Genomic DNA, 20,170 nt, shown 5'->3' with positions numbered 1-20,170 from the left:
GAGGTATCTGCGAGTTTTCCATGTGAATTTCTGTATCAAGCATTAATCGTGGCACTTCAGCCCCAATTCGCCTGCACCCATGTCCATTTTATCGCTCAGATATATCAGATATGGCACGCAGGCGCTTTATAAGATGACCCCAGGACGTCAACTGCTGAAAGGCGCCCTGATTAACGAAATTAGGAAAAAGTCTTCGTTCATAACCAAATTCCTCTCAAACTTTTGGACCGTGTGCTCGAAAGTTACCCGTATGTGCCGGAGTGCTTGTTCCGTTAACCCGTCCCTTCGGTGCTGAGACGTGCGCCGTGCCCAGGGTGCCGTTCTTGCCGTTGGTGTGACCGACGGACACGGTTCCGATGTCTCGACCGGAAGCCAGGGCCCCTCGTCCCCCCGATGGCTTCCTGAAGACTCGCGTCTTGAGCAGCATGCTTCCAAGACGAGTGAATGGCATCTCCACGGTCACGTAGAACACGGCCGAGATGAGCAGCGTCGTTAGGAAGTGGCCGCAGAAGGCGTACACCTGCCGTGACAGACAGCAGGCCATAATTGGTAAGAACCCGCTCACGCACTAGCGTTTGCTTAGGACCGAGCTCTTGCGATCTGTTACGACGAAAGAACACACTGGCACGCAGGCGCCATATAAGATGACCCAAAAACTGCATTTAACTATAATCAAAAATTTTGCAGTGTTGGCGAATTTAAATGTGCGTACTATCTACGAGAAATGGCCGTTTATAATATTGTCAAATAGTGTTTCGCGCAAAAATAAAAACGATGCGCGAAAAAAGAACACGTAAATATCCGGTAACTGCAAGTGTTCCACGGCTAGCAACTAATGGCGCGAGTGTGTTTTCTGGTGGTAAAAGATCTTAGGAGATTTTAAGGCACACTGTTTGTAAGCAGTCGAAAGTGTGTGAACTAGCAATAACGCCCTGTCCACACAAAGCCTTCCATTCGACATCCGAAATCCACCAAACCTGACGGACGGGCATGGCGCTGAGCAGTCGTCTGCCGTCTGCCATCCACCTGCAACCTTTCTGTGGTAGACGAACCATTTATGTCGTCTCTCATCTGCCATTGGTGGATGGCTGTCGACCCATGGCAGCCATATGAAGAAAACGTCTGTACTGTCCTTTTAGAGCGCAGCTCTTAGGCGCCCGTTTCCGGCTTGAGCGGCGTCGGCGTAACCGCACGGTGCACTATGGGACGCGTGACGTCACTGATGACGTCATCAGTGGCGTCATCGGCATTGATATTGTCATCGTCACTGATGACGTCATCAGTGAGGTCACTGATGACGTCATCTGCATCGTCGTCGTCACTGATGACGTCATTAGTGATGTCACTGATGACGTTATCGGCATTCGAATCGTCATCGTCATCGTCACTGATGACTTTAGTGATGACGTTACCAGTGATGAGACGTCACCAGTGACGGCACTGGTGACGTCATTGTCATCGTCATGTGACCTCATAGGGGTCACGTGACCCCGGTGACGTCACATGACGCCCGTAAGGTCACGTGACCCGCCTTGACGTCACACGACCCCCCCCCCCCAAGTTCACGTGACCTCAAGGAGTCACCTATCCCTCAGTACGCTTCCATCCTCCTCCTCAGGAGCTGCGCTCTAATCCGGCGTTACAGGGAATTGTAAACGGATTTCATTTTTTTACGTGTCTTTTTTTTCCCCTTCCCTGTCTCGGGTTCAGTCATGTCAAGTATTAAGAAGTCCGCCTGCGCACACTCTTTTTTCTGATTAGGAAGTTTCTCTTCTGCTTGTGAGGCCTTCATTTTGTTTGCTTGCGAAGCATTTTGAGCTGAACTACCAGTCTCCGTTCAGCTGTTGAGCTCTCGAGGGTGCTACCCACTGCGACAGATCCCTTCTTCATCTATTCCTCTCTTCCTTCGAAACACCACTGTGTATCCTGAAAAATACTTCTTTCGAAAATGGGACCGAGGCTTTTCACTTAAAATTATCTAAAACTTTTAATATTTTTGTGCACTCCCAAAATCGGCGCCAGAGTATTCTGGTGACCAAAAGTCCGAGACTAAATGACTATTGTATTTATATAAACAGCTCATAACGTAAATCTTTATTCTCTAGTAGAGGGCGTCGGCCTCGCAGCTGCAGAAATCTTCACTTTGACATTTTTAACTTGAACAAATATATGTTCTCTCTTGGTTCAAGTTAAAAAAAGTATGTCGGGAAATTACAGCATGGTACCAAAAATGAACAAGAACACTTTCGCAAGGAGCAGCTGCGCATTCATCCCCCCCCCCCCCCCACCAAAAAAATAAATAATAAAAACAAATAAAAGTAATATAAAACGTACGCTACTATATAATATGCATTCAAGCTCAAAGCATGCAGAGAGCACTGGTACAATACGTTCCACACGCGGGTTGCCTGAGCACCGGAAGGACAGGTGGATCTGTCGCCATGGGTACAGTGTTTGTATAACGCGTCTCTGAGAGGTGCGTTCACCGCGTCTGTATCCCGTGCTGTTGGTTTCCAGATTAACGACGTCACAGCCGTGTAAAACAGCGGTCACACTGCCAACGCAACATGCAAACGACAAGCATAGATGTGTATATACATCGAATAGGCTTGAGGAGTGTCCACAGGTAATTTGGGCGCAGTATCTGCAACGAACACCATGTATTTTGTATGGAGCAGAGGGATCGCTGCTTACTGCTCGCTGTGATTGACGTGTTCGGCGGACACTGTGCCCTATGCGGCGCGCACCTTCTCGTACTGGCTGTAGTAGATGAGGTCCCTCGTCCTGCTGGAGTGGTACAGGATGACCAGAGGGTGAATCAGGTAAGCCATGTACGCCAGGTTGCCCAGAGCATTGAAGGGTTTCCACGATAGCAGAGCCTCGAGGAAGCCTGCATGCAGTATCCAGGGTCGAATTTCACTTCATTTACAACACATGGGAACAGTGAGCCACCTTAGTGTTGAAACCAATGGAGAGTTTTAGAATAGGCCGCCATTCTGCCCCGAGCATCTTGGGGCGTGGCACTGCGCAAGCGCAGAACTCCCATGAGCTCTGTTACGCCCCAAGCTGCACGGGGCAACCAAAGCCTCGGGGCCCGATATTCTACTAGAACTATCTAATGTGGTGCGCAAGTACGAGCGACGTGGACGTAAAAATAGATGTGGTAGGTCCGTAGTTGCACGTGCTTGCTCATACGAGTAGCGACATAGCGGGCGATGGCAATGTCAATGGCATGGAGACAATGTCAGGTATGTACATTTGGCAAATGAGCAAATGTATACATGAACAAAATCAGACCTCTCAAGCACAGCTGCGAGTTTATTAGAGGACCGGTTTTAAAGGAGTAAGCTTAAATTCACGGGCATAAATAACTCTAATGTTTCAGATGTAATTACCGATTCTTGAGGCAAATAAATATGCCAATAATTGACTGGAGTGGCCCTTTACCGCAACTCTAAAAGAAGAGTCCTACTAAGACACCGAGCGTGACATCCCCCCACATACACTAACATCTCGCTTCACACGCGTACTATTACAATATCTCATCTAAGAAACATATTCGAACGTTATCATTGAACATGCTAACTGACTCTGTGTCGCAATAATCGACGGCTGATGTTCCAAGAACGGTAGAAAAGTATCTCTAGACTGCCGCGACGTCACTTCCCATGTCGGGCTAAACTGTTCTGACAGTTCCAAAGCGTCCTCCTGCGTCGAATTGATACCGCAGGGCACCTCATGGCTCAAACGCAGTAACGGACGACTACCGAGTAAATGTAAAACTACTGATACAGCTATCTCGATGACTCAAGATTAACGTAAAGGAAGCACACATAGGTACCATCGATCTTTATCCTATTACCAAGGTTATAATATGCGCATTTTAAGCTCAAATTCGTCGTATGGCGGGAAGATAGCCCGTATTAAAATGACATCCGTTGAATCCGCTGGTAGAGAGGGGGTGTCTAACCTAGGATCTTTAGCGTGAATCACGCAGTATAGGGAGTACACGACCGCGTGCAAAGGCTACAGTGCTCTCAATTATCGCAACCAGCACTGGCTCTTTGTATACCTGAAAAACGCGTGGAGTAGCCGGTTCTAGATCCACTTCACTGAGCAAAGAATTGTCATTAGCCGCAGTCACATCGTATACAAAAGACACTTCGTTCGCTGCAGACATTATCAGGAGCCTGCTTCACACGTGCTTTGAACATGCCTGCAGGCCATCTTTTGTACGATGTACTAGAAGTGTGACCGCGGCCATATGGCAACTCGCCGCTTCCAAATAAGCCCCCGCGAGGTGCGGACAAACACGCAGTTACCAGGCGAGGTGTGGGCACTGCGCATGCGCACGAACCAGATTCGCGTCAAGTGATGCGTCTGCACACGCACCCTGCAGAGCCACTTCAGCGGCGTGACTTTGGAGCCGCGTGTTGGTGAATAGGATTTTCTTTTTCTTCTTAACGATCGAAGAAGCAAGGATAATAATGGTCGACTCACAAGCGCTCCGTTTGCTTACGTTATACGTTGCTTCGAAAGCGACACTCGAGGCACGAATGTTCCGGTGTCTTATAACGTACAACGTATGGGGAAGCGTAAGCAAACGCTCCTGGGTGAACGGGCCTTCTTGTGAACAAATGGCGCTCGCACCTCCGTGGCCCGTGACGCAGGCGAACGTGAGCCAGCTGAGGGCGACGCACCAGGCGACGCGGTGGGTGGCCGCGTACAGCGCCGCCACGGGAGGAGGCGGCAGGTCTGAGTTCCAGCGGTACGCCGCCCACAGTACGGCCACGCCTACGGCGAACGAGCTGCACCAGCCCGTGACCTGTGTGAGCTGGGAGATGAAACACACAAGGAGTAAAGAACTTGTAGTCCTCATTAAGAAAATCACAGACAGCTAAGATAACAAATGGCGCGGCGATATAGACGCTTTGCAGCAGCTGTGCATGGGCGCCGCCATAACTGAACTTCAGTTTTTGTTTCCTCTTACTACATTTTCTTCACTTCATCATTACCATAGCAGGCCAGGTTTTTGCCATCTTAAATTCTATTGCGTCCTTCCACCCAGCATTGGAGTTTCTGAAGGCTCGTCAAAAGCCGTTTCAGTGACTCGGTATCTCCATAAAACAAAAAATGGTCAGCAATGGCGGCTGTAATCTGGCGCGTGTGTAAAGCGTCTATAGTCCCAAAGCCAAGGCGCTTGCGGGATTCGACACTAAGAACATCAAAGAGCAAGCCACGAAGCATGAACATAATAGTGCACATTCTCTGTGCTTTAAGCCGTTGATGACTATGGAGAAATATCAACAATAATTTAAGCCCCGTTGTGAATTGTTGGGTTTTCGAGTTCGCACGGTACTATGTCGCGAGAAAACAAAGAAGAAGGTCGATCGAGAGCCAGGAGGGGCAAGGACCACCACCGATCGGACCAGCTTCTGTATAAATATCTCGCAGTTATTAAATACGAGTGTTTTGTTTTGGCAACCTGACCTAAAACAATTAACTCCGCGAATTTTGTAACAAGCCTGTTGCAAAAAAAATCTGAAGTATTTGCTCTTGTTCGGAAGTTCGGAAGCACGGTCTTGAAAGACCGTGCTACGATGGACGAAGAGGACACCGTCTGTCTGACCTGGGATTTCGCAAACTCTCTTACGTTCTTACGCTGTGTTGAATCGGATTTATTGCCACGGTTATGGATGGTTTGAAGTCAATGACGTATTGGTCCATGGGGAAGTTTCTGAGGACAGGGTAGGTTTAAGCGAGAATAAATTTACTTCCACCCGAAATGGAGCGCATCTTGGACCTATAGTGTGCACTCCAATATAATTTGCCCGGTCCGCGGGTTTTGACCCCGGGACTCCTTCAATACTATATATAGTCAATAACAAGTTAAAAAACACAGACGTGTGAACATAATGGAGCACGCCCTGTCATTCTTCGTTCGAATAGTTCCCCAATAACGCTTTGTCAAAAACATTAACGAGCGGGTACCTTCCCAAGAGTCACTAAGAACGTTCGGGGTCGTCCACCCAAAGAAACGTCACAGTGAAAAAAAAAAAAAAAAGTTCGCTCGTTTACCGTTTTGCAGAGCCACTGTCTTCTACGAAGCGCGTCAAGTGGACGACGAAACCTGAAGACACTTTGAACGTCGCAAAAAAGCTGTCTGCGCAGAAACAATCCGATTGGCATTAAATTTTATATTTGTTCTTGCACATATCGTGTTTCCCAAATCCATCTTGCTTTTTTTTTTTTTGCTTTTTTTGTGTGTGTGTGTGTGTGTGCGATTTGTTTTTGTTGGGCGCTCATCAAGAATTGCTGTGATTGGACCACCACACTCTAAAAACAAGCTCGTGCGTTTACTTTCCCGCAGAATACTCGGAGAGCCAATCACCGTAACTTACGGAGGCAGCTCAGCGAATGACGATGCCGAAGCATAACCTAAAAACGTAGTCTGAGTTGTGACACTAAGCAATGCAAGCGTGACGTTTTGCATTGCTTAATGTAACAACTCCGTGTGCGGTTCTTTGGCCTAAACATATAATTCGGCATCGTCATTCGCTGAGCTGCCTTTGTAAGTTGCGGGGATTGGCTCTTCAAGTGTTGTGCGTTAAAGTAGACGCACGGGCTTTTCTCAGAGTGCACGTGCTCCGCTGAAAAACATACGCGCAGTTATTACTGTTATATTATTTATTTCTTTTATGATTGTACGCGTTACAAAAACGTGGTTCGCAAGAACAGAACGTGTCACCTAGAGGGAACGGCCAAACTGAATGCGCCGCCACGCGTACCGGTTTGAGCTTGACGTTGCGGAACTTGACGATGGAGTAGCCGAGGAATATGCCGACGCAGAAGGCGCCGATGTGGTTGTACGGTTTGTGGTACACGTACGTCACCAGGTTAGACACGGTGCTGCGAGAAATGAAACAAAGGTGCACGCAAACACTTTGGTACACGTCACCCCTTCACCGTCCACGCAATTGTAACGGAGATTCCAGTTCATGTTAAATTCCAAAAAGGCATATCATGTGTGGGGGCATGTACCGAAGAAAACCAACCTGTTTTAATGTCGTTTTTTTTAAACTGATGTAAAGCGCGCTTGACTCTTGCCTTCTTACCTAATTTGCCAGTAAGCTACCATATGCTTATTAGAATAATGTGGTAATTAATGAGCGAGAAGGTATATTATTCTATCGTTCTGCGCTTGCAGGAAAAGGACCCCCTATTCGTAGACCCACACTTAATATAAATAATAACGGCATGGAGCTATAAAGCGTTCGAGTTAAAACATTGTCAACTTAGCCCAAGAAACGTAGGAGTTTGTTTAAAAGATGGCGATATAATTGTATACGATGATTTCAGATGAGGTCGGCCGACCATGGCCGATAACCTTTTTTTTTATTATTATTTTGATGAAAAAAAAAAAGATTTTGTTGACTCAATGCCAATCAAAATAAAACTAACTTTAGTTTTACGAAAGAAAAATATTTGTCTTCGGAAACAAACAATTAGAAGCACACCCTCATTTCGAAGCGCTTTCTCCGGGTTGCGCAAAGTTGGCATTTCGGGCACCTTCCCCGAAACAACTGCTGCGTCTTTAGGTCTAAAAATATTTACTGACAAACTAGGCATACGGGGGATTGACAGAAAGTGTTTACCATGGAGTCTACGAATATACCCGAGGTATTTACCACGAACTTAGCGAGCAAAAATCGTAAACACCGCAGATTGCGCAATAATGCTTAGCGTTGATCATTTTTTTTTATATCTATAAATCATAAGACTCCACTTTCATTTTTGCGCTAAATATCGATGTCCCGGCTAACGGGGCAAATTTACGACAGACGCTCAAATGGGACCATTTGACAAAAGACGGATTATTTTGAAAATCAATTTTAAAAAAGGCCATCTTCGATTTCTTTTGAACTCTTCCACTTTAAGCTCATTGATATGTAATAAAGGAATCTTCAAAGTCATGTTGCATTATTTTCGCGTAATTTATGTTAAATAGCAGAAAATCTAGCCTAATTGAGGCTGCTGCCGTGCCGAACATGCATGCTCATAATTGACAGTTCGAAATTTTCACTGAGCTCAAAAATGCACAGGGGCTGTCAGAAAGAAACAACTTGACGTCACAAAGGCGGACGGGGTTTTTAAAGCCACAATTCTTAGTGCGTCATTTTGTATTAAAGTAGCAGAAAACGCGCACGGTTCCCGCGATCGAGATGCGCCATCATGTTGCATGCTTCGCAGGCCCTGTTTTCAATATCCGGCGTATCGCATGATCCTATAGCGTCCTGGTGTACGCAACGAAAATTCAATGGGGTGACTAGCTGGGACTCCACACTCAAGTCGGACTCCTGACCCGAGGAGCGACATATGCACGCGCCAGAGATATTCGACGCCATCCGAGAGCACGAGCTGCGTGGCAGAATATACACATGGCAGCTCCCCCCGCGAAGGTCTCGTCGAATGAGCAGAGGAGTGCGCGACGAGAAAGACGACATCCTAGACTTGTAACTAATAAACGTTAATTAGATTAATAAATCATATCTTTTATAGAAACGACAGCAATCCCTATAGATAACACTAGAGCAGCCGCGGTGCCTCCACGCGCGGTAATAGAACAACCGCCACGGTGGGCCGCGAAACGCGAAAAGAAGAAAAACATAAAATAAAATAATTCTGGTTCTTTTTTAAAGTAATCTTCTACTGTTTTTTTTTTTACGGGGACAATCGGTCGGACTCGTCCTGAGCATCGCATACCGCATCCGTCCATACATCTTTCATCCATAAGCTGGCAATGTAGTATGAGCTACGCGCTCGCCGGAGTATTCAACCGCCTCGTTTTCACGATCCAATGCGTTCGGGCAGTCTCTGGCTTTTTCATACCGTAGGAAATCCAGGACTGCATGATATGACTCTAAGACTTAAGGTTCGTTCACACAGCTGCGTCGACTGCGTTGCGCTGCATTGCGTCGTGCAGCAGAACGCGTCCCTATTGGCTCGTCGTAAGGGTCGCCATAGCAACAGCTTGACGAAGCCAAACGCGGTCAAACGTAACTGTGTGGACGAGTCTTTAGAGTGTACCAGGTGCTGGGAGAGTCGGTCCTTCGGTACGAAATATGGTTCACGCTCTAATTATCGTGAAAGAAATTTAGACAATATTTTACATTACGTATAGTCAGGAATATTTCGTATGGAACGAAATTTGACGAGTTAGAAACCGGTGTAAACAGGCGGACGCTACAAATTTTCCCGCTTTGAAAAGTTGTATTTTTTGTTTGCATGCTAATACTAATAAAGAATTATTTTAATAGCAGATATAAACAGCCACTAGACAAGCAAATAGTCTTAAAAAGAACGGAAAGGTTTTTTGAACCAAAAGTGCTTACAAATTACTGAAACAAAGAAAGGTCTTTTTGCGTACCTCATTACTATAATATGTTGCCTGCTGAGCTTCTACAATTTCAGTCGCTTAGAGCTGTCAAAAAAAGCTGAGATAATGGTGCATAAACTACGATTTCTAATTTGTTTCATGGACGGTTCCATTTATACTGTGTTTTATAAACTGCGATTTGTGAATTTTGTGTGTGTGTGTGTGTGTGTGTGTGCATCTGGATGTTTCCCTTCGGTGGTTTTGTTCCACCTTGCAAATATGTGTGTGTGTATGTGTGTTTGTGTATTTTGTATACTTATTGCTCATTAGCTATAGCATCTCCGCTGGCTGTCATGCCCCGCGCATAAGCATCTCCTTGCGGGCCTGTGTGTGATTTTGTATTTATTCACGGTGTAATAAAATATTATTATGGTCATTATTATTACCTGAGCCCGCTCTCTCTGCGTGGGTTTGACCAGGATCGTTATCACATGGCGATAGAGAGAGGTATCAATGTTAAATCTTTCACCACACCGCCAGCTTAGAAGTGGACGGAGTCAGAGCCGTTTATACTGAGAGAGTTTTTTTTTTTTTTCTTCAATTTTTATTGGCCTTCATAAAGAGATTTTGACAGCCTGACAACCACAGCAGCCTAGTCGGACAACCCGGGGAGGACTACTTCCGTCCGCCATTTTGTGGCTCTGACTGATGGAACTCTATGTGATTTCTGAGGAATAAACAAGACGAAGTAACGCCATTTTGTGTTATCGCGAAATCCGCTGGTTCTAGCGGGCAACGAGCTTCGCCCATTGGCCGAACTCTCTCAGTATAAACGGCTCTGAACGGAGTATAGCGTTCCCTGCGTTCCCTTGGCTGAAGCTATTTGTATTTAGCGCCCCCCTTATCTCCCTCCCTACATCCTTTCCCTTCCCCACCCTCTCTCAGATGTCAGGAGACAGGGGATTAGAAAGAATCATTTATATAAAAACATGCTTAATTATATTAAAAAGTTTTGCGGCACACCGCAACGGCGGCTCTATCGCAGCGCGGAGGCGCCGCCGGTTCTGTCGAGCCGTATCATAGAGATAAACTGAGATAAACATGTGCAGAGCGGAGGGTCGCTTTTTTTGCGTGGCGTGCGCAGAGACGCTGTACGGCGGCTATTTAAAACAGGCCCTGAGAAGCATGCGGCATGAGAGCGCCTCTCGTTTACTCCTGCGCGTATGCATTTACTGCAACTCGAGTACAAAAACGAACAAAAAATTCCCCCTTAAATCAAAACCACCGTCCGCCTCTGTGCCGTATATTTATTAATTTCTCACCAGCCGTGTGCATTTTTACGTTTTAAAATAATAAATGTGGAAACTATAGGTAGGCGCACGGCACTGCGGTAGCCTAAATTTGGCCATATTTCTCGCTTTAGAAATTTGAAAACTAAAAAATAAAGCAATATGCTTTTTTTTTTCAGATTATGATAGTATACATATTATTCAACCATTGGATTGGAGGAGCTTTAAAAAGAAATTAAAGATGGTCCTTTTTTATTTTTAAAATAATTCGTATTTAGTAAAATGACCCCTTTCGAGCGTTTCTAGCAAATATGTCCCGCTAACCTGGACAACAACATATATATAGAGAAAAAAAAAAGAATAAAATACAGGGCAATACGCTGGCAAAATTTGAAAATTGTAAATGCTAAGCGTTATTCCCCAATGAGCCGTGTTTGCGATCTTTATTTTAAAACTAACAATGTCATTACTCCGTGGAAAATACTTTGGGTCAATCCTCCGTATCTGCATTTTGTCAGAAGATATTTTTAGACCCGTAGACGCGGCAGTTGTTTTGGTGGGAGGTGCCTGAACTGCCAACTTTGCGCAATCCGCAGAAAGCGTTTCTGTTTGAGCTTGTATTTTTTTTCCCACAAAAGCACACAATTGTATTGCAAAACAAAAGCCGCGATTATTTTTTGGTGGGCGTTGATACACAAAATAGTTTTTTTTTTTGCGTCAAAACTATGCAAATCACGTGTCTTACGGCCGAACGAGAGCGTTGGCAAGAACGACTGACGCATGCACTCTAAACACAAAATGCAACGCATATTTTTGCCGTTCTCATTATACGATCCGTATACTGGATATACACACTATGGCGCTTGGAACGCGTCTTCGACTGCTGTTGTTTACCACATCCTCAAACGGGGTCCTTCGATTTACCCCCGATGAAGTATAGAAGTTTTTGTTGCCTGCCGCGATCTTGACGGTGGCAAAACAGCGGAGGTGCCCGTCCTGCCGTAGGTCGCTCTGCGGGCAGACAGTTCGCGGAAGCTTAAACATGCAGCCAGGAGTTGGGACGCTGCGATCACAAGGGGGGCTCCCCGCGTCCGGCCGTCTTCCTTGCCAGCATTTCAAAGACCAACCGTCAGGATCGCGACATTCGACAGCGTGACTCGCCAGCTCCTGTGACGTCATTTGTTGCCGGTTCGGAACACCTTCGGTGCACGGGCGGGACGAAGTGCTAAACGCACCAGTCGCGGACGCGTTCCGGGCACCTTAATGCAGAGGCACTTCCGAGCAAGTAAGGATGCTTTCGCGCTCCCATTTTCACGAACGAGCGACGTTCGGTCGCGAATTAAAGAAGAGCGCAGCAGTCGACGGGGAGTATCCCGCCAGCGGGGGCAGATATCAGAGGTCACGTGCTCACTCGAGGTCCGGGTAGAAGATGAGTCCCGGCGGCAGCTTGGCCACGAACGTGATGACTCCGGAGGCCACGCTTCCCGCCAGCAGCAGCAACAGGTTGATGAAGATGCCGACCCGGGGCCAGCTGCCCCAGGGAATAGAGCGTGTGTCGAGCAACCGTCGCGCTGTTTACAAACAAGTCCTCGTTTGCCCGCACGAGGTGTGGGCACAACGCATGCGCATAAGCCAGCTTTGCGTAAAAACGAGAATCTGCGCATGCGCTCTAGTGGCGTAATGTCAGAGCCACGCGTCGGCGAATGGATTTGCGCGACAACTCGAGCGATAAAATTAAAGCCAGACATGCTCCGAAACCGTCCCTTCGAGTCCGTGGCTCCCATATTGGTGTGCGGGACAACACCAATCGCTGGTCCTTCTTTAACCGGGTCGACCAATGAGAAGGACGATCGGTATCATGCACTGTCTATGAGGTCGCTGTGCCAAGAGGATGACCACGATTATTGGTGTCTCGAGTGCGCAGCGGGTAGTGTACACATAGGCTGCATTTACGTGTATGCGACCGTGGCGCGTCGAATCGAGATTTTATTATTTTGACCAATAGCAGGGTGGTAGAAGAGGAATAGGTAGGAAGTCAAGGATGCGTGTGGGGATCGGTCTCTGTTTCAATCGATGCGCTATGATCGCATCCGTGTAAGCCCAGCCATACAGGAGCTCCTGCAGGGTTCGTAGATTCTCCCGAGTACGTAGATTCCCCGTAGAAAACCCCGGCTTTCTCACCGCACAAATAAACTACGCATCACAAGACGCTCTTTGTCCGCCTAAATGTAGCACTAACAGTTCAAACCAATTGCCTTGTTTTTTTTTTTAACTTACCATTATGAGATCCATAAGGTACGAGAGATTTTCGCAGTTTTGAATGAGAAAATAGCGGTCAACGGAGCTTGTGAATACATAAAAGTTAATGCCGTCTGCAACCGTGAAGGCCCACTATCTTACTGATTTTTTTTACAGCGGAGCTGTTAAGGGCTAGGCTCCCCGGGATCGTGTCCGGTACCAAAGAAATGTCGACACAAACCTACGCGCCATCTATAACCGACAGCAGCAACCAGGCGACCAGTCTGGTTGCCGCCGTCGCTCATAGATGGCGCCAACCTTTCCAGATATAATAGAAAAATGTATAGTTGGCAGAGTTGGTGGGAATTCATCGTAGGAACAGCGCGAAAAAAAGACGAGGACGAAGAAGAAACGCACGTGACGAGCGCAGCGCACGTCACGTGTGTTTCTTCTTCGGCCTCGTCTGTTTTGCGCGCTGTTTCCTACGCCCTTATCAGTTTCGGTTTGGACTCACGATAGGTCGGCCACGTGCCCTTTCTTCGGGAAAAGAAGACCGAGTGAGGAAGGAGCGGCGACGTACGCAGCAACGCGAATGGGTCCGCAACCGCCGCGTGCGCCGAGCGCTTCAGATTCTCTTGTGAAAGAAGAGAAATCGCTCGCCTGGAAAGCCGCCGCCGAGAACAGAAGTTACAGCGCCGCTGCTCTTCCTTCTTCACCAGAGTGGAAAGGCTGAAAGCTTTTTTATCGCTTATAGCTATAGAATAAAATAGCGGTAAGATCTTAACATTTGCCATGTATACAGTCCCAACGCAGTTACACTAGGACGGAAAACGAGCGTCCGGAAATGTGTTGTTCATTTTTGCGGGGAAAAAACACGCGGGTCTGTATTTCCAAACGTCCGGTGCTTTCGAGCAAAATTACTTGCATTCTGGGTTTGTCGAATCATTCTGACGTACAATTCCTCTGGCGCACACTTTAGAGGAAACAGAAGGACAAAAGGGTGCCTGCGTGAGGCAAAACGGTTGGTAGTGCGATTCTCACGCGCTGCGTGCCGCGATTCAGAGCGGGGTGCGGTGCCCCGGGGCGTGACCGTACGACGCCACGGTTCGCCGACACCACCCCGTAACAGTTCGAGAGATTCGCACGCCATCTCGTGTGTTGCTCGCTCAATCGACACTCGTCATGCGTACGGCCCCACACACCTGCGAAAGGATGACAATAAGACCTCTTCCTAACACTAGAAGACTTTTCTACACTCACACCTAGGAACTATTAGCGCCGAGATGTTTTAGTGGTGCCCCCTAAAGCCGGGGTCACATCGTACATCATACAAAAGACAGTCTGCATTCAGACTCCAACCTGAGTCACCGCGAGATCTGTGCTTCGAATGCAACGTGCCAATCGGTTCAAGGAGGAAACTTGGCACACGGCATCTGAACCACGGATATTGCAGAAGGGTATGCACTAGTTGGTGACCCATGTTTGTGAGGGTAAAAGCGCTAAAAACAACGGACGAGTAAAAGAAGCCAACAACACAGAGCGCTACTTGCAACTGAAGTTCATTCTCAGAAAAAACACACATATATATATACACCGTGAAATTGCGACATGTACTACAGAAATGCGACAACACCCAATCAGTGACCGCCTGTCCGCTGTCTACTTTACGAAAGGTTTTAAAAACGCCACCTCAGAGCCAAAGAGGGCTATAGAAGGAGAGCTGACACACGTTCCTTCAACGCACTCAGATATGAAAAAAGCTTCGGATATCTTCCTTGTCATTTTGTTTCGGTTTCGGGCCAAGATAATGGTGTTGTCAAACTTCGGGACACACCCGCATCTGTCACAGTGCACAGCCAGATTTCACGAGGGAAGTATCAAAGTATACATAGGCCAATCGGGGCGTTGTATAAATGATATATGCTCAGGGAGCATGCACTGTCAGTTCGACCGTCGCCCTCAGGAACTCTGGCTGTGCACTGTGACGGATGTGGGTGTGCCCCGAAGTTTGACAACACCATTATCTTGGCCCGAAACCGAAACAAAATGACAAGGGAGATATCCGAAGCTTTTTTCATATCTGAGTGCATTGAAGTAACGTGTGTCAGCGCTCCTTCTATAGCCCTGTTTGGCTCTGAGGTGGCGTTTTTAAAACCTTTTGTAAAGTATATAGCGGACAGATGAACACTGATTGGGTGTTGTAGCATTTCTGTAGTACATGTCGGGATTTCACGGTGTATATATATGTGTGTTTTCTGAGAATAAACTTCAGTTGCAAGTAGCGCTCTGTGTTTTTCGTTTCTTTTACTCATCCGTTGTTTTTAGCGCTTTTACCCTCACAAACACGGATATTAGCGGCGAGATGTTTCGGTGGCGCCCTCCTATGGTTCCCCCTTGTGACGTCATTACCTTGCGAACAACAAGTTCGATGGTGTTTGTAAATAGCATGGTGGAAGCCTGAAATCATTGCGCTCTCAAAGCAACACTGCCAACACCGTCGAAATTAAAGTTCTTTCATTCCTCTTATTTCCGTCGATGGTATACCCTTTCCGACGTCATAGTCAGCTTTTGGGCCAATCGTGGAAGGCCGACCACAGCGACGCTTTCGGTCGCGCACGTCGCCAATTGCGGTGACTCGTGTTTGCAGACTGTCGTTTGTATTATGTATGAGTTGTGTAACCCCGGTTTTATGGTTTCCATCTGTGACATCCCGATCAGGATTTGCCTCGCCATGACGCCACGAGTTGTGATGCTGACTGCTTATCATCCGTTGGGACGACAAGCTTCATGGCATATGTAAAAAGCAACGGTAGAAGCTAGGAGAAATCGCGTTCTTAAACTAACACCGTGGAACTTGACAGTCTGTCACTGCTGTTATGACCGTCGTTTGGCCCATCGCGGAACGCCGACCAAAGCGAGGCTTTTGGTCGTGCACAACCTTACGTCCAGACCACGGTGTAAGATAATACTCTTCAGGTGGGGACAGCGCGCTCCTCGCGCAGTGCAGATGAAGTTCGCTTTTCACTCTCCCTCTTTCTCTCTCTCACTATGGTTTCAAGCGGCGCCGGCAGATGACTCGTCGACCCGTGGGCACGGCAAAGGCGGCTCGTGCCGCCTCATCCTCCTCACGCGCAGAGCTCCAGCGAAGTTGTCCCACGTGCAGAAAGACCACGGTGTACGGGCAACGAGATAATTTTTTTCGCTCTCACACAGTTTCGCCGTTTGGCCGCCGGCGACACTGTCAGCCGCGGGCACGTAGAGTGCCTTCATACACACGCGCGCTTTTGCTTGAGTGGTGACATCTCAGCCATTTTCACGCCCAATCGTTTTTTTGTGCATTTTGAAGTGCGCCCAATACGGTGTTACTCAGCTCGAGCGTGCAGCTTTGGCTAATGCATAGACGCCATTTTATCGCCCAAGTCACGCACCAAGTGCGCGAGAGTGTCACGCGCTGGCACATTCAGTGCAACAATGGATGTCTTCACCCTGAGACAGACAGACATGTAGGCACCCTACGGGCACGGTGCACGGCAACGGAATAATGCGGCCTTTCGGATGCCCGTCGAACGAACACTATCTGATTCCTCGCGCCCCGCGTTCAGCCCCGCCGTGTCCACACCTAAAGAGTATATCTTACACCGTGGTCCAGACGCAGACGATGCTACAAGACCGAGCAAAAGGCCCTGAGCCGTGCTTGCACTGCACGAGCGCGCGTGCTTGCAGGGACGCTGAAAGCCCGGAGCTCGCTCTTGTAGCTTCTGCTACGCTCACACTTAAATTGAAACGGTGTAGACGGTGACAGATTAAGATTGGAGTAGGAGCTCCGCCTCCAGCACGTGCTCATTGAAACAAAAATTGGGTTGTGTGTATGGTTATGCAGCCTAGAACCTGGTCTGCCTTAACGGGCGACGAGACTCCCAAGTGTAGATGAGAAATTTAGCCAGTGCAGTACAACCGCTAACCTGGGGTCCTTAACGTGCATCACACATTAGTGATACACGACCGCACTTCGGTACGATGCTCATCCAGATCGAAACGGGCAGGGGTGGCGATAGACCGATCTCACCAAGCGTTCGGCGCACGCGTGACGCCGCCATAGCTTTAGTTCGCAGGAGGCAGGCAGCAGTGCACAAGACAGCTCGTGCCGCCTCATGTTCCACACGTGCAGAGCTCCAGCGAGGTTGTCGCACGTGCAGAAAGACTAAAGCTCCATCGATGCATTGCGGCAGTGGTGGCGTCACTGATCTCTACTATAGGGGGCTGGATGGCGCTTAGCTTCTCTCCGAGCCTGGCGCAAGTGAAGCCACCGGAAGTTCGATGCTTGTCCCGGAAGTCGGGCGTTCGCTGGGCTTTCTAGTGCATTCGGTCGATATTTTGGACCATGCTCTTTTAAGTTTTTGATTGGGTTATTATACTCCCGTTCTGGACTAAATCCCGAGAATGAGGCATTTGAACTTGGGACATAATTACACTCGATCAACTAGAATCGCAAAATGTCTATATTGCATGACTTACCATGATACTTCTCGGGTCTGCATGCGCTCTTACTGCGCAACAAGCAGGCTTTCTTGAGGGAACGAGCGAAAATCCAGCGCCCTCGACACTTTTCAATCCAGCACTCGGAAGGGTTACAAAGCCTGCCAAGCGCTCACTTCCGGGACAAGGCGCTTACTTCCGGTGGCTTCATACCTGTTTGCTCAATGTAGGGTGCCTACATGTCTGTCTGTCTCAGGGTGAAGACATCCATTGTTGCCCTGAATCTGCCAGCGCGTGACTCTCTCGCGCACTCGGTGCGTGACTTGGGCGGTAAAATGGCGTCTATGCATTAGCCAAAGCTACGCGCTCGAGCTGAGTGACAGCAGATTGCGCGCGCTCCAAAATGCATAAAAGAACGATTGGGTGGAAAAATGGCTGAGATGTCACCACTCAAGCAAAAGCGCGCGTGTGTATGAAGGCACTCTAGCTCAATGCTCAATGCGCCATCCAGCCCCCTCTAGTGGAGATCAGTGGGTGGCGTAGTCAAACTCGCTGGTGAGATTGGTCTATTAAACCCAGTATCCTGGGTTCTGCAGCGCCAGCTTTCGCTCTACGTGCTCCGAGCTGGTGTGCGCTAGTTCACTCGGCCATCGATCCCCCTCGTGCTCACTACCTTTTGCCGGACTTTGGCTGCGCGTCCGTCCAAGCGCTGGAAAAGTTAGAAACCTCGCGCTTGGGGTGGAGCTTCAACTGCTTTGCAGGCTTTCGCGCTCCTGCTTATTCGCCACTCTAGAGGTGGCAACGCTAACTACGGGAAAAGGTTTAAAGGAGAGGAAAGGGGAGCCACTGCCTATCCAAGTGTGCAGTGAAAACTGGTGCGGTCCGGCGGACGAAATGTGAAGCAAAAGATATGGGATTAAATGCGTGGCCTTTGAGTTGTCATTATCGGAGGCTATGTATTACCTGTATGCTGCTGCTGGTCAACAGCGTCCTCTCGTTTTGTCTGCTAAGAACTCGAATTCAACTTTTCTTTTTTGTGTGTGTGTTTGGGGAAGGTAGGGGAAAATGGAGGAAGGAACCGATGTCTTCCGTATCCATCCCCATTAATGGCGTGTTCACAAGTATTTTTTCTGGCTGTGGCATTTGGTTGCTTATGGATGAAGTGAAGAAGAGGCAGCTGACTGTGGTATAATATATTTATGTCTTCAAACAGCGTTCGTGCGTGAGAGCTTGCGTGTTCGCCTAGTGCCGACAAAGTGCACGTTTGATACGCTGTTGTTTACTTGTCAATGTATGGGCTAACTTATTCCGTCGATATTTAGAATCAAAAAAATATTACTCGAACAATCAACAAATGTGACGCTTTTCGTGACCCAAAGAAAACATCGAATGTTTACTTGATTATTACTGCCACAGTGTTTTCCAATAAACATTTCCGTTGGTGTTACACAATTCAGGTTGCTTTTGTATTATCGTTCGTGTTTATAATCGTTTATCTTGCTTCGAAATATGGGACAGGACACAAACGAATACTTCGCTCATGTCTCGAATACACGTAAGGCAATGTTGCCAACTAATATTTTGTTGGCAGGAGTACAGTGCATCATTGTGACAATACACACATTTCACATGCGTGAACGCAGAGCTGATCCAAATGTTGTGCGGTTTGTCAGCGCGAGCTTGTTGCTTTAACCTAAATATCTTCGACAAAAAAAAAAAAAAAATGTTGGGCTGCTGGAAAGCCCCTTGATGCTCCACCTGAACCAAAATTACTTTAAAAAGACCAATTTTCCGCGTGTACGATTCTTGTATTTCACGACAAGTGGAAATCCAGGATAGCTAGGTGCAATATATGCAGCCTAATTACACGAAAATACAGATGTTAGTACTTACTTATAGAGCGGAATGATGATGAATACAGAGAGGATGAAGAACTGGAAGTTGCATGCCAGGTACCATGTGGCCACAAGGCACTGATAGAAAGACAAAGATATACCGTGAATTGTTCGCAGAAGGTACTCGGCCTCCATACAAGCCCCCGACCGAACAGTGTAGAAATTCAGCCTTGGGCAGTGCGGAAGGAATCATTCATTGCCAAGAAAAGAGCTCGAGCGCGCGTTCATATCAAATTGAAAGACCTTCTAACCTCAGGCATGTGCCGCGCTGACATATACATGTTTGTTTTACACAGTACTAAAGGAAACGAACCCCATGGGAAATTTTCTAGACAGCCCAGACAGCTGAGACAGTTAGGGAAGAAGCTTCCCTAAAGCCGCAGTCCCATCTCTCGTAGATTTATACAAAAAAAACAGGATGTCCTCTGCAGACATGACGAAAGCATTATTTGCAGACGGTTCTCAAGCATGTTCGAAGCCTGCTAGCTTCATAGTTTATGCAAACGTAAGCTTCGAACCAGGGGTGGGCAGTATTTCAAATACAAGTATTTGAAATACGTATTTCAAATACTTTGTGTATTTTGCATTTGTATTTAATTACAAATTGGGTAATGTATTTGACGTGTGCATTTAGATACTAAAACGTGGGTATTTCAAATACAAGTGTAATTAAATACAATTTTGTGGGCAAAAATACATCCCTCAAATTTATTGTCGCGACTCATTTTGCTCATCCTAAGACGTGTCCAGAGCAGGAAGAAAACTACTTTCTGCACCAAATGCAGTGTCTCTCAATCAAGCACAAGCGTCTAGTGACTTTGTGATTACGGTGATAGTCCAGGGCAAGGATAGTGACGAAATCGACGTTCACAGGCAGACTGGCTAAACAAGTGCCT

The 20,170-nt window shown here is 47.4% G+C and overlaps 1 protein-coding gene across 1 annotated transcript in view; it reads right to left on the bottom strand.

Moving 5' to 3' along the window:
- Positions 1 to 214: 214 nt before the first annotated feature.
- The window catches only part of LOC8029675 (nose resistant to fluoxetine protein 6-like), an 84,964-nt gene continuing 65,008 nt past the window's right edge, over positions 215 to 20,170 (bottom strand). Inside the window, exons 10-15 of the mRNA XM_029993201.2 lie at positions 19,273 to 19,352; positions 12,077 to 12,196; positions 6,789 to 6,909; positions 4,651 to 4,834; positions 2,748 to 2,890; positions 215 to 520 (exon numbers count right to left, since the gene is read on the bottom strand). Of these exons, the coding sequence (XP_029849061.2) occupies positions 215 to 520; positions 2,748 to 2,890; positions 4,651 to 4,834; positions 6,789 to 6,909; positions 12,077 to 12,196; positions 19,273 to 19,352 (954 nt within the window). The remainder of the gene's footprint in view (positions 521 to 2,747; positions 2,891 to 4,650; positions 4,835 to 6,788; positions 6,910 to 12,076; positions 12,197 to 19,272; positions 19,353 to 20,170) is intronic.

Source organism: Ixodes scapularis, unplaced genomic scaffold (genome assembly GCF_016920785.2).
Source record: "Ixodes scapularis isolate PalLabHiFi unplaced genomic scaffold, ASM1692078v2 PGA_scaffold3__209_contigs__length_174095766, whole genome shotgun sequence".
Taxonomy (NCBI): domain Eukaryota; kingdom Metazoa; phylum Arthropoda; class Arachnida; order Ixodida; family Ixodidae; genus Ixodes; species Ixodes scapularis.
This window is presented reverse-complemented; position numbering and strand designations above follow the sequence as displayed.